The following is a 14,595-nucleotide window of genomic DNA, read 5'->3' on the forward strand; positions in this document are numbered from 1 at the left end:
ACAGCACAAAGGGTAGATAGACCCCCATTCATTCAAACAGGCCTGGACATGATTTGGAACCAGGGTGGGGGATGTTGCAAAACAGGCCGATAAGAAATTGATAGCCAATTTAACACCACTCCCCATTTTCTTTATCCATGTTAAGTGGGCTGTCAACTCACTATGAATCCATTTTGTGTTTTGGCAAAGACCAATTTCTAACACTCCACTATTCAGGAGGCAAAAGGAATAAAATCCGGCCAGCAGAAGCAACGAAGCAAACCCTCCATTTGCTTGAACTTTACAACAGTGCCTGCACGCACAATGCTACATCAGAATGAAAGCTAAGAAGTCTGACCGACAAATGATGAAGCTTAGAATGCAGCAGTAATATAGGTGGAACACATCTGTATTATGGGACATGCAATGAGCCAGAGGTTAGGATAGTACATCCAGCGCATCAGTCAGCATCTTCAATTCATCCTTCAGATTGTCCAGCAACTTCCTGATTTTCTGAGGATTGTCCAGTACTTCAATGGTCTTGGAAAATGGATCATATTTCACTGAAAATGGCCGCTTAATACTCGCTGCATACTTTCTATAAACACAAAAGCCAAACTTTCTGTCAGAAATAATGATCAGTGCAAACAACTGTTTGATTCAAATTATTAAATGCTGGGTTCAGTGTATTGACAAAATTTTTATACCATAACCTTTTACTTTCCACAATGGCCTTGATCAATGAGCATAAAATCCACAAAGTTTGAACTGTGAAAATTAAGGAGCAAGTTGTGTTTTACAAATTTAGGACTATTGAGGAAGTAACCAATTTAAAAGGAAGTGGTTTAGTGCCTTCTCATTGTAGAAAATTATTACGTTCTACAATAGTATATTACGAAAGTGACTACACTTTGAGAATACTTCATTGGTTGTAAAGCACTTGATAACATCCTGAGACAGTGAAAGGCATTATATAAATGCTATTTCTTTCTTTTAATTTTGGATGTCCTCCAAATCAACCAGCAAACTTTGAATATTGAAGGAGGATTGAAAAATTGTGGTAAATACCTCTGCTGACTGCTTCCTAACTTCTTTTAACAACCTAGGGTGCATAGCATAAGGGGCTGACCTTTCCTCCTAATTTTCCCTCCAATTTTCTCCTTTTAATACTCCTATCCTGATGCCATTAGCCATGCTAAGAGAATCACGGTTGAGCCCAGCTTTGTCCTCACCTATTCTCTCTGCACTTGCTTTTTTTAAAAAAAAATCTGAAATCGCTGGATAGTGTTGAGGAACAGAAATCTGTCTAGCTCAAGGACGCTTAGGCCAAGAGACCCTAGGCCTCTCTTTGTATAATCCCAGAAGAGAAAAAAAGGATGGCAAATCCACTTACACTGTTCTCACATAGCCTCTACCACTGATACAGATATAAAACGGTGCTAGGAAAGGCTGAAGAGCACATCCAATAAAGAATAATGATTACTACTTGGCTTTGAATAATATATACTTTTATTTTAGGAGGTAGGTATCACTGGAATTTAATGCCAATTCTTAGTTGCTCTGAAGAGATGGTGATGGGCCTTACTCATGAATCGCTGAAGACTTCGATACAATTGACTCTTTGCTAGGCCGCTTCAGAGACCAGTTACGACCCAATTGTGTTGGTGTGGGAAAGGCAACACATGGAGGCCAGATCAGATAAAGGTGGCAGCTTTCCCTCCTCAAAGTACATCAGTAAACTAGTTGGGTTTTTGGGCAAATCCAACAGCTCTTGGCCACTTTGACCAGAGGCAGTTTTTTATTTCCAGATGTTTTTTGAACTATCATAGTGAGATTTAAATTCCTTTTCTCTGGATTATTAATCCAGGCCCCTAAATTACTAATCCAGTAACACAATCCAACCCAAAAATGAGGTGATAGTGAGTAGAAGAGATATCTTTGGTGGATCATCTGGGTGATCAATGCAAATGTTTTGACCTTAAACTAACTGTGCAGGCATTGCACTGTTGCATTTTGACAAAGCCACTTACCTCAGTTTGTCTTTAGCATCACTAAAACTTTCAGATACAAAATACACTGGTTGGTATGTCTGATCCTGATAGGGCTGCATCGCAGTAGCGTCGGGGTCAAACTCCCGTAACTCAGGTTCACCAGACAGAGAATGCTGCGAACAAAACATTTGTGTCAGGTGAAAATCAGCCAACCTGAGTTCTTAGTTAAAGTGTAATGCAGGTTGGATATCTGCTTTCATACATTAAGGGGTATGCAGATTTTTATTTTCAAAAAGTTCCAACGCCATATAGAATATTGCCTGTTATATAAAAAAACAATACTTTGTTCCTCCTCTTTAAATCACCCAAAACAGAAGCATTTTAAAACATGCTCTAGGTTCTGACTTCTCCTTTAGTTGGGTTACAGATTCATGAAAGCAAACAGTCATTTAGTACCTTGTCAAATTCACAGAATTTTTCATGTGTGAGGCCATATTAGTAAACTATTTGAATATTGGGACATCAGAGCTAAGCCTAATGCTGACTTTATGCTCATGATGGAGCAAAACAGGGGAGGAGGAGTGCCTCATTAAGAGGGCAATCAGAGAAGAGGCGATCGTTCTAAAATTTGCAAACGAGTTTGAAACTGAGATCAACACAGAATAGTAAATATTCTGAATGACTACCATGTTAATATGAAAGACATGAACAACATGCTCTCTCCAAAAAAGAGATAATCAATAACTTTAATATCAATGTGAGACGAACTTAATCAAGTAAGTCTCCAAGAATCTACAGTGCTTCTCCCATGGTGGTGCGAGAGACCACAGGGCGATTTGTGAGGTATTGACAATCATTGTGAAAGAATCACTGGACTCTAGAGAGGTTAGGGGATTGCAAACAAGCCAGATTATCAAGAGAAAACTTAAAGATTATCTACACAATAATAACCTAGTTAACAGCAGTCAACATGGTCTCTGAAGGGGACAGTGCTGCCTGATCAATCTCCTCAACCTCTTCAAGGAAGTAACATCCTAAGTGTACCGTGGAAACTCCTACACTGTGTTGTAGACTTGCAAAAATCAAACTCAAAGCCAGGGAAATTCAGGATAAATCCTCATGTGAGTCAGAGGAAACATTGGGAGAGAACCAGAAAACAAAAAAGTCACTCTTAAAAATCTCTTTGAAGACAAAAAAGAGTAACATACTGGAAAATTGATTATTGAGATTTTTTAAAAAGAACAAACACATCACTTACAATTAGCTCACCGTAGGCTGATAGTAGGCCAGCTCCATATGCTCTAATTTCTCCATTTTGCTTGCACAGCCCAAACTCCACAGTAAACCAATATAACTGCAACAGACAGGTGGCAAAGAATAATTACCCAGCATTTTTCAGTGCAGCGTGGGGATGTAATGAGGTCATTTGGGTGGTGTTCGCTTTATATTGCTTATTTGAGAAATTAATTTAATAATCAATGTGAATTGCATGCAGGTGCGAATATGGTAAAGCTCACAGTGGAAAGCTTTTCAATTTCCTCTTCAGTTGCTCCGAGGGAGGCGAGACCAATGTTCTGAGGTGACAAAAAGAATTAGAACTTACAGTAACCACAGGTAAAGTAAATTAGCTGGCAATAGAGACACTGATCATTAACTGATACTTTCCTTCTTTATTAATCAGGAGTCATGTTTCTCCCATCTTTAGACTCTCTTACAGTCTGGTCAGCAAAACCAGTGATTTCCACCACATAGAAGGACAAAGGCAGCAGATGCATGGGAACACCATCAGCCCAAGTTCCTTTCCAAGTCAACTTGGGCAGTTTTTCCATTTCTTCATCATTGCTGGGTCAAATTCCTAGAACTCTCCAGCAAAATCCCAAACAAATCCCACTGCCATGCAATCTTCCTGTGATTCTGAATCTTCCTCTGCTTCATATATTTATCCCATTTTCCCTTAAAAAGTTCCGTACCTTCCTCGATCAACAACTCTTAAGCATCCCATGCTCTAGTAACCTTCTCTCTTACTTTCGCTTTTAAACTAATGATCCGTTATCATTGACTCCCGAATGAGAGGGAAGAGAGGTTTTCTATTCAACCTCTTAAAACGCTTCATGATTTTAAAAACTTTTATTAAATCTCACATTAGCTTTCTCTGCGCCCACATAAATAGTCCCAGGATCTCAAGATTCTCCCCAATATGAGTGCGCTCTTATCCTTGGCTTCAACCTCTATGCTGTAAGCTGGCTATGGTTTTAATTTCCATTCTGCAATAGGTACCCAACCTATGTCCATTACTCATGTAGCCTCATTATCCCCGTCTCTTAAGGATTATGGGGAAGGGAAAAACAAGCGAGTCAGCTGATCAACAGTCTCTGTGTGGTAAGGAATTCCATGAACTCCTCACAGTGTTTAAAGATAATGATTGAGGGGTCAGGGTTTTTAAAGAGCTGGCAGTCAAGTAGTTCCAATAATTGAGATCAACTACCCATTCCACCACATGGCGATGCTGATTCTTTAACAGTTGGGTTGGACAACTGTAAGCATCCAAGTTGTAAAGAAGGCCTTCTGTGCCAGTTCTGGATGCTATAACTGCCCTATAATTGCAATTACATTGATATGTCAGGCGAATAGAAAACATGCATCATAACACACAGGTTAAAACTTGACTTGCCTCCTTATATCAACAAACAGCTTCTACCTGTAAGAAATCCAGCAATGTGCTGGGGCTACCAGTGTAATGGAACTTATCCCATTTATTTTTGCAGGGTAGACATCACAACATCCTGAGGCAATGAAAAAGTTATGACAAATACAGCAGCTGCATAATTCGAGATATGATTAAAATCACACAGATCATTATAAAATTAGTCCCAATCTCCTGCCCTTTCCCCATAGCCCTACAAATATTTTCCCTTCAAGTGTGTATCCAATTCTTTTTTGAACGGTGTCTGCTTCCACTACCCTTTCAGGCAGTGCATTTCAGATCATAACTCGCTGTGTACAAACATATTCTCCTTATCTTGCCTCTGGTTCTTTTGCAAATTACCTTAAATCTCTGTCCTCTAGTTTCATACCCTCTGTCAGTGGCAGAGTTTCTTCTTTTTTAACCTATCAAAACCCTTCATTATTTTGAACATCTCTGCTAAATCTCCCTTCAATGTTCTCTGATCTAAGGAGAACTCTAATGTTTGTTGCTGTACATGATAGATATTCATAACAAAGGAAGACGGAACTACCTGAGAAAATTGAGCAAATGTCTTGTCAGCCAGCATGGGTACATGTCCCAACAGCTCATGGCAGCAATCCCTAAATATGAAGAGTAAGAAGATCAATGTCACCGAATTTTGTAATTATACCTCCATCTTAATCAATACGTTCTACAATGAACAATTCTTCATGATGCTGTTTTCACATTTCTTTTCCTCTTGCAGGCACTGAGCTTCTGGGACAGATCGTATCACTGGTATCACATGCCCTTCAGGCCCTTGTCCAAGAGGACATTCTTCAAGTGTGAGGCTAGAAAGCAAATCTCTGAAATCTCTCGGCTGTAAGCAGGCGCAATGGCTGATTTCCACCTGGGAGAGCCAAGAGTTTGGAATAGAACACAGGATTCTGCCCTCTTTGCACGAGCCCTTTAAATTCGAGCAGGGGGTCCTGTGGGTGGATCTTTTGCCTTCCCCCACTAAGTCAGGAGGGGGTCTCTAAGAGTTTCCTGCTACCCAAGAAATTTCAGCTGGAGCTGGCATGAATCCAACTGAAGGCCTTAGAAGCCCTTAAGCTTTAGAGGGAAGGGTGCTATAAAGACCAAAGAAGATAATCTTCTGCATATGACCTGCTCATTCCATGGGGAGCAGAAAATATAAAGAAAAGAGTTTTGTTAATTCTTCACTAGCTCCCTCTCTGCTTGGTGATGTTCCAATGCAATGTTGTCATTGCTGGCAGGCATTGCAGAAATACCATATCAGACAGGATGCACCCAGCCCTGCCATCTCTGCGATTTGGGATAATGACTGCAGCCAACAGGGTGAAAAGGAAGGTGGTGGCATGAGGGTCGTTGTTGGCGCGATGGTGGGGGAGGGGTGCAGTGGCAGTAGGGTTGGCTTGCTGAGGGTTCTGCTCTGTTATGCTTGCGCCAGCAGAGTACTTACCCCGGAATCCCAAGACTTGAATATTGATAGGTTAATTTTCCTTGGGGGTATCATACACAACCTGCAGGTATCTAACATACACATTCCAATAGAAGTCATAGGATAACAATCAGTTGAGGGAACCATGGCTGATCCCTTTTTTCCTCTACTTTGCACAAAGCTATCAAGAACAATGCGTTGGCCTCACTGCCTAAGATCAGCTAAAACAGCACTGTCTAAGGGTCAAACTTTGGACTTTCCTGTCTGTGTGACTCACTGGCAGATAATGCATTACCCACTGAACCATCAAGGAGCTCTTTCACTTAGAATTGTAAGCTGCAGGGGGATCTAGGTGTTCTAATGCAGAGTGACAAAAAGTTAGTATGCAGGTATAGCAAGTTATCAAGAAGGTTGATGGAATGCTATCCTTTATTATGAGAGGAATTGAACATAAAAGTAAGGATGTAATGCTTCAGTTATACAGGGCATGGTGAGACTGCACCTCGAATACTGTGTGCAGTTTTGGTCTCTTTATTTAAAGAAAGATGTAAATGCATTGGAGGCGGTTCAGGGGAGGTTTACTAAATTGATACCTGGAATGAGAGGGTTGTCTTATGACAGGTTGGACAGGCTGGGCTTTTTTGCACTGGAGTTTAGAAGAGTGAGGGATTACTTGATTGAAATATTTAAGATCCTGAATGGTCTTGACAAGGTGGGAGTAGAAAGGATGTTTCCTCTTGTGCGCAAGTCCAGAAGTAGAATTAAGGGTTGCCCTTATAGTACAGAGATGAGGAGAATTTTTTTCTCTCAAAGGGCTGTGCACCTTTGGAACTCTCTGCCTTAGGTGGAAGGTGGAGGGTGGAGGGCAGGGTCACTGAATATTTTTAAGGTAGAGGTAGATAGATTCTTGTTAGGCAAGGGAATCAAAGGTTATCGGGGTAGATGTGTATGTGGAACTTGAAACACAAACATATCAGCCATGATCTTATTGAATGGTGGAGCAGGTTCAAGAAGCCGAATGGCCTACTTCTGCTCCTATTTCGTTTGTTTGTATATTTGTAACTAAAGGGGAGGTAAACACTAATTGTCACTATTGATAGTATAAGTCCACTATGACTAATACCCACAATCTGTTGATTAATATACAATATAATATGACATCTTCCCTGAAGATCTCTGGTTCATTTCCTGCTCTGCATTAAGCTAGCTGATTCCTGCCAGGTTGGCAATTGAAATTCTACGTCTGGTCTCATTAACCTCATTTTATGTAAGTCTCCCTGCTGAAAGTACCCTATTTGGTATCAAATAATGGCAAAAGCTGACTATGATGCCCACTGCACTAAAATAGACTATTTTAAAATTTTTTAAAATTCATTTGTGGGGTGTGGGCTTCACTGGCTGGGCCAGCATTTATTGCCCATCCCTACTTGCACCTTGAGAAGGTGATGGTGAGATGGCTTCTTGAACTGCTGCAGTCCATGTGGTGTAGGTACACCCACTGTGCTTTTAGGAAGGAGGTTCCAGGATTTTGACCCAGCGACAGTGAAGGAATGGCGATATATTTCCAAGTCAGGATGATGAATGACTTGGGAGGGAAACTTCCAGGAGGTAATGTTCCCATCTATCTGCCCTTGTCCTTCCAGATGGTAGTGGTACTGGGTTTGGAAGGAGCCTTGGTGAATTCCTGCAGTGCGTCTTGTAGATGGTACACACTGCTGCTACTGTGTGTCGGTGGTGGAGAGGTTGAATGCTTGTGGATATGTTGCCAATCAAGCGGGCTGCTTTCTCCTGGATGGTGTCAAGCTTCTTGAGTGTTGTGGAAGCTGCACTCATCAAGGCAAGTGGGGAGTATTCCATCTCACCCCTGACTTGTGCCTTGTGGATGGTGGACAGGCTTTGGGGAGTCAGGAGGTGAGTTACTCGCTGCAGGATTCCTAGCCTCTGGCCTGCTCTTGTAGCCACAGTATTTATATGGCTAGTCCAGTTCAGTCTCTGGTCAATGGTAACCCCCCAGGATGTTGATAGTGGGGGATTCAGTGATGGTAATGTCATTGAACGTCAAGGGGTGATGGTTAGATTCTCTCTTGTTGGAGATGGTCATTGCCTGGTACTTGTGTGGCTTGAATGTTACTTGCCACTCGTCAGCCCACAATATCAAGGCTTACACGTGAATAATAGGTACTTGGGTGACTTACTGGAGGGTCACTGGTATTTTCAGTAAGGTGTCAGTAACCTTGGAAGTAAAGGAGTGGAGGGATTTTGGAGAACTGAAGTTCCTTTCATCTCTCTCCCACTTCAGATTACCACATCCACATTTTTTCCAATTAACAAGCATTATAAATTACCTCAGTTACGTTTGGATGAACACTTGTACCACTGTGGTGATATCCTACAGCACTTACTTTCAAGCTCCTTTAGAACATTCCATCAAAGAAAATCAAAAGTAATGCAAATGCGAAGTGTGACTGCTCCAATGTGTTCATTCTGATCAGAGTGGGTCATCTAGCATTCAGTTAAAAATATGCAAGTACCATCCATATGTTATAACCCAACTGCTAAAAAACGTGTTCAGTGGGGTGAAGGTTCATACCAGCTTGGAACCAGAATGGGTCAGTTCATGATTTTAGGGAAACCTCTCCAGGGTATAAGGGAACTTTTGTCAACTTGTATTGATTTTCCTTCTCCAGGCAGCAAGAATTTGTCTCTTGCCATATTGATTCTGGGGAGTCACATGTTTAACATACAAAGTATAATTGTTGATATATGATTGACAATTCCAATGCTGTATAAAAGATGACAGGGGTCATCAGTTCATTTTTCCTATTTCCACTATTGCTTCCTTCACTACCTGATATTGCCTGGTCCTGTTTATCAAGTTAGGCACAACTTCATTAGATCATCCAGTTCTTTTTACAAGAGAATACGAAGAAAACAGAGGCATAACAAAATTATGAAGAAAGCTCAAGAAGCCATGAAAAGAACAATTATTCAAACTGACTGAACGCCTGCATCAAGCCCTGTCAAACGACTAGAGCAGTGCTATGAGTGTCAAACTCAATCATCAGTAATGGGCAGGTATATGATGTCTATCAAATGCCTGTTTCATGATCACAATAATGTCAATAGTTGTCAGTTCTGCCTTGGCTTTTCAATGTGCCCTTAGGCTCTTTCACTCCCTGACCTTCAAAGGGACAAGCATGACAAACTAAAAAATGCAAAAAATCATGGAATGCATAGATTGTCTGAATTGGACTGTGGTCTACTTCTATTGCTTTTCCGAGTTTAGTGATGTGTCCCTATCAGTGCTGACAAAACAACCCTACAGGGTAAATAACACAACTCCCCTCACTCCTCCAATTCTCTTGTACTATTGTCAAATTGATGTTGTAAGAGTGATCTGCTTTCTTTCTTTCAGTCCTAGTTCACTAGCCTTACCTGTCCAGTTGGTTCCAGCTCACCCACTCTTACTTCCACGCCTACTGGTACAACTAGGCTTCTTTTAACTCCCAAACCTGGTTCCAAGCTGACACTGATCTTCATGCTACTCAAGCCTGTTTTGTTCATTGGTGCGTCATTCACATTCAGCCATTGCCAAACTCTGACCCCTCTTTAATTGCGATCAGTATGAGACACACTACAAAGCTTCACTCACCTATTCTCACACCAATCTGCTTTCAGGTAATATTTATAACCGCCACAGATTTCCTCAGACATCAGGTCTCTGCAAGTTGCTTCCAACAACTCTACAGTTCCTGCATCGATAATTGAACCAGCTTCCAAAGATTAATTATTTTTAGGAGCATCACTGACAGTAAATATCCTCCCAATGGCAATGCCCGTTTGGTACTTTGGACAGGAAGGTAGTGTCCCAAATGCCAATACGAACTGCAATGGGCCCCTGCCTGTCAGACCTTCTCACATTTTATAACTTTGGGATATTCGAGTTTGCAAACCCCTTTCATTTCTTACTCAACCTGGGGAGTGAGGCAATTATCATTTTTGCTTTATTACCTATGAGATAACTTCATTCAGATCTTTTCTGACGTTCATCATCTCTCAATTCCCTATGCTATTCTGAGTTGGTAGAGTTTTGAGACACGGTAGCCCCATTCCCCGGGTGCATTAGACCCCCTTTGAGATCCTTTTCATCACAATGGCCACTTCAGTCTATCAAACAACTGTTCCCCTTACACAAAAGCAGCCCATACCTCAGCTTAAGGTTTGAACTGAATCTTTGGTTTTCAATTTGCCACATCCGACTCTTCATGAGCTGTTTAAATTTAGATAATACGAAAGGAGTGAAGGATTGTACCAATTGAAGATCCACCGAATCAGAATCCCAAATTTCTCAGAAGCTTTTAATTTAAAGTTTCCATAGCTCTGGGTGTCATTCTTCCATAAGATTATTAAACCCGAGATGAAACCCTTTCTACAAATTTCCCCATAAACTCCTTCCTTTTATGTCCCAGCATCTTCCTTTATGTCAATCATTCACTAGTCAACACCATCTGTAGCTGGCGGTTTTGGAGGGGGAGTAGTGGGGGGGGAGAGCAGTGGTAGTGTGCAGTCAGAAGTTATCAAACCCTATTAGCTCCAAGTTGATAACAGTTTCAGTTTCCTTTGATTCTGTTTCAAAGGGCAAAGCTTTGGTTACAAGGTTTTACTATTTTGCCCCTCTTCACCATGAGAATTTTCACTAAATTCTGTTGAGTGGTCACAGTGCACCTTTGCTGCTTCCAACACCTCCAAATTTGGATAATTGGATTGTTAGGTCCATGCATGACATTTTATTGCATATTATTGTAATCTAATCGCTGAACAGGCAGAAGCAGCTGAAACAAGGATACGTGAATATAATTTGTTTGTGTGAGACAACAGCGGCCCCTCTATGAGGCCCCCGGAACCAGTTTTCAAAATGCTGGTCAAACAGGTGAGTTGGAATGGAAGATTTTGCAACGAGCTGCTCCCCCAGCCTATCAGCAACAAATGTGGGAAAGAAACAATCTGTGATTGGAGGAGCAGCGAACACCAGTGGTGGGGAGCTTGGAACGTAGGGAGCCAAGGGCTGGGGAGCTGAGATGCTGGGGAGCAAGACAGGGAGCCGAGATGCCAGGGAGTGAGACCCTGCGAGCGGTCATGCTGGGGAGCGGGGACCAGGGAGCCGAGATGCCAGGGAGCGAGACCCAGGGAGCGGACATGCTGGGGAGCGGGAACCAGGGAGCCGAGATGCCAGGGAGCAGACATACTGGGGAGCAGGGCCCAGAGAGTAGAGATGCCGGGGAGTGAGGCCAGGGAGCGGAAGGCAGGGAAGCAGAGGGCTGGGGAGCGGAGGTGCCAGGGAGTGGAGGTGCCAGGGAGCAAGGCACAGGTAGTGAAGGGCCGGGGAGTGGTGGCGCTGAGGAGTGAGGCCCTGGTAGTGGAGGTGCCGGGGAGTGGAGGTGCCAGGGACTGAGGCCCAGGGAGCACAGGGCAGGGGAGCAGAGATTCCAGGAAGCAAGGCACAGGTGGCAAATGGCCGGGGTGCGGAGATGCTGGAGAGCGAGGGCCTGGTAGCGGAGAACAGTAGAATGGAGGCCCAGGGAATGGAGGAGTGAGGAGCGGAGGGCCAGTGAGTAGGGCCCAGGGAGTGGAGTTGCTGAGGAGTGGAGGTGCTGGGAAGTGAGACACAGGGAGCAGAAGTGTCAGGAAGTGGAGATGCTGGGGAGGGGAGGTATCAGGGGGCAGGGCTCAAGAAGCGGAAGTGCCTGGGAGCAAGGCTAAGGGAGCGGAAGTGTCGGGGAGCGAGTCCCAAGGAGGAAGTGGCGGGTAGTGGAGGGCTGGGGAGCGGAGCCCAGGCAGTGGACATGCCGGGGAGCACAGTTGCCGGGGACCGGAGGTGCTGAGGAGCGGGGCCCAGGGAGCAGAGATGCCGGGGAGCGGGGCCTAGGGAGCAGAGGTGCCAGGGAGCGGGGCCCAGAGGGCAGAGGTGCCGAGAAGCAGGGCCCAGGGAGTGGACATGTCGAGGAGCAGAGGTGCCGGGGAGCAGAGGTGCAGGGGCTCTCGGGAGGAGAGGCTGGCTGCATGGCCCAGGAGTGAAATGCTGCAGAGCCCCAGACCGGGGCAGGGGATGCGGAGGCTGACTGCTGTGTTTGGGAGTGACTGTCAGTTTGTGTGTGTGTGTGTGCAGGAGCGTGAGTGAGTGAGAGTGTGATTGTATGTCTGCCTTACTCCCAGCCTCAGGTTTCTCATTGACTCTCACCACCGCACAACAACACATATGCATACGCCCACTCAAAATGGGTGAGTGTGAGTGAGTGAGTGAACACCCTGAGACTGGGAGTGAGCCTGGCACACACACTTGGGCCCTCTCACACTCTGGTCATTTTTATTAATTACTCTTCTTTAAAACTTATTGCATGTGTATATGTGAAACTCAGCAATTCTGACGCAAAGTTACCGAAGTGAACATTTTTGCAAAAATATCAACATCTGATGTTTTAAATTGTATTATTTTTAAGAGCTGTGCATAATAGATGAAGAAACAATCACGGCGAAGTCCATTTTGCCCAACAATAGCACAGATATTCATAACGAGAAATAAGAGCATAAAAGTGCTGTCAGCATCTATAAAGAAAATGAACAGGGCCTCTGACTAAATCATCAGGTGTTGACAGACCAGCTGTGAATTTCCAGCACTTCCTTATTTCATTATTGCAAATTTTTGCTACCTGTATTCATTTATTACATCTACTTACGGCTCAGGAGTGTGCATTGGCGAGGAGGCATGTCTTACATACTGTGTACACTGGAAAACTCGAAAAGCGAGGCTCGCCAGGAAGTCCCGGGCCGAAAGTAACCCGGCAACAGGCCACAGCTGAAACCCTGAGTGTTCTGGCACAGACAAACATGGAACACCTGTTACACTAAATCACAATGCACAATAAAATTAGCAGCAGATTTCTCTTTTGTCGTAGGAACATTAAACTTTTGATTTTATGAGTATATAAATAGATACAAATTGATACAAGGCATAAAGAGGCCTAGAAATCCGATGACACATGCCCATTTTTCCGGCACTAAATCAATGCCTGAGCCTCCAATATGGCAGGGAAACTCTTTCGAGTTACCAACAGTAACAGATTGCAACTTCTTTCGAGTACAATCACAGTTCTTGGTTTTCCAGGAGTGGGACATGAACCCACAACCCTCTGAAATATGGCAGGGAAGAAGCACATGCTCATTAAAAGGGCAAAAGGAGATCAGGGCCCTCAGCTGAAAAAAATGTTATCAACTTTGCATATGCAAATAAGGGGCCCATGCCTGTTTGAGGCCCACTCTGCAATATTGGTTTGCTTAACTCAGCCAGCTAAACACAGCACCAGCTGCATTCTGAAAAACCAACTCTACATGCGGCCTAAAAGGCTGTTGCTAAAGAGACCACTACAGGCCTCTGCCGAAAAAGTAAGCTTACTTTTTAAAATCACTTACCATAATGTGGGGCTGGGGGGGTGAGCTTCTCACATTCAAACTATACAGGCTGCATGGCCACCATTTGCCCTTCATCCTGACCTTGATCACCTTCAGTGCTATCCTCCTGGAGGTGTCAGCTGTGGCTCAGTTCATAGCACCCTCGCCTTTGAATCAGAGGGTTGTGGGTTCATGTCCCACTCCTGGAAACCAAGAACTGTGATTGTACTCGAAAAGAGTTGCAATCTGTGACTGTTGGTAACTCAAAAGAGTTTCCGCTGACTCAAACCTTCAGTGCTATCCTCCTTCCTCTCCTGATCACTCCCTCCCAGTCTTCACCCACCTGTCCACTCCCTGCCCCCTTTTCTTGCGCCTCCTGAAGAACCACTGATAGGAACTGCCAGCATTGTAACCCTCTTCTCCAATGTGCTACCTGGGGTTGTCCAGAAGGTGACGCCAATCACCAGTTCAGTGATAATGAGGCCAAGGGAACAATAAAAGGGCCTATTCAAGGAAGGTTCCCTGCAGCCTCTGTTTTTGGGCATGAACAGATTTTTTTTTTCCTCCAGCAACTTAAGGACAGCTCTCCTGATGGCTCAGGCACAATTCCTGATCAGCATGGAACTGAAGCCCTAAAGTGTTCACTAGGTTGATTCCTGAGTTGAGAGGCTGAGTAAATTGGCCCTGTACTTTCTGGAATTTCATTGAAGCATAAAAGGTTCAGAAGGGGCTTGACAGGGTTGTTTCCCCTGACTGACTCTGAAGAAGGGGGCACAGCCTCGGGATAAGGGGTCAATCATTTCAGACTGATTTGAGGAGAAATTTCTTCACCCAGAAGGTTGTGAATCTTTGGAATTCTTTACCCCAGAGGGTTGTGGATTCTCCATCGTTGAGTATATTCAAGACTGAGATCAATAGATTTTTGATCTCTCAGGGGATCAAAGGATAGAGGAGTGCCAGAAAAGTGCATCTGAGGTAGAAGATCAGGCATGATTGTAATTGATGGGAAAGCAGGCTCGAGGGGCCAAATGGTCTACCCTTGTTCTTATTTC

General features: G+C 43.8%; 1 protein-coding gene across 4 annotated transcripts in view; it reads right to left on the minus strand.

Annotated features, from left to right (window-relative positions):
- Window positions 1–269: 269 nt before the first annotated feature.
- Window positions 270–14,595, minus strand: part of th (tyrosine hydroxylase) — a 44,533-nt gene continuing 30,207 nt past the window's right edge. For 2 of the 4 annotated variants that reach the window (XM_078547856.1, XM_078547855.1), the window contains exons 8-13: window positions 12,832–12,967; window positions 5,207–5,276; window positions 3,488–3,544; window positions 3,229–3,324; window positions 2,010–2,143; window positions 270–577 (exon numbers count right to left, since the gene is read on the minus strand). In XM_078547856.1, coding sequence (XP_078403982.1) covers window positions 418–577; window positions 2,010–2,143; window positions 3,229–3,324; window positions 3,488–3,544; window positions 5,207–5,276; window positions 12,832–12,967 — 653 coding nt within the window. In that variant the 3' untranslated portion in view covers window positions 270–417. The remainder of the gene's footprint in view (window positions 578–2,009; window positions 2,144–3,228; window positions 3,325–3,487; window positions 3,545–5,206; window positions 5,277–12,831; window positions 12,968–14,595) is intronic. The other 2 variants (XM_078547858.1, XM_078547857.1) reach the window with 1 other exon arrangement.

The sequence above is a fragment of the Cetorhinus maximus genome, chromosome 9, assembly GCF_964194155.1.
Source record: "Cetorhinus maximus chromosome 9, sCetMax3.hap1.1, whole genome shotgun sequence".
NCBI classification, from domain to species: Eukaryota; Metazoa; Chordata; class Chondrichthyes; order Lamniformes; family Cetorhinidae; genus Cetorhinus; species Cetorhinus maximus.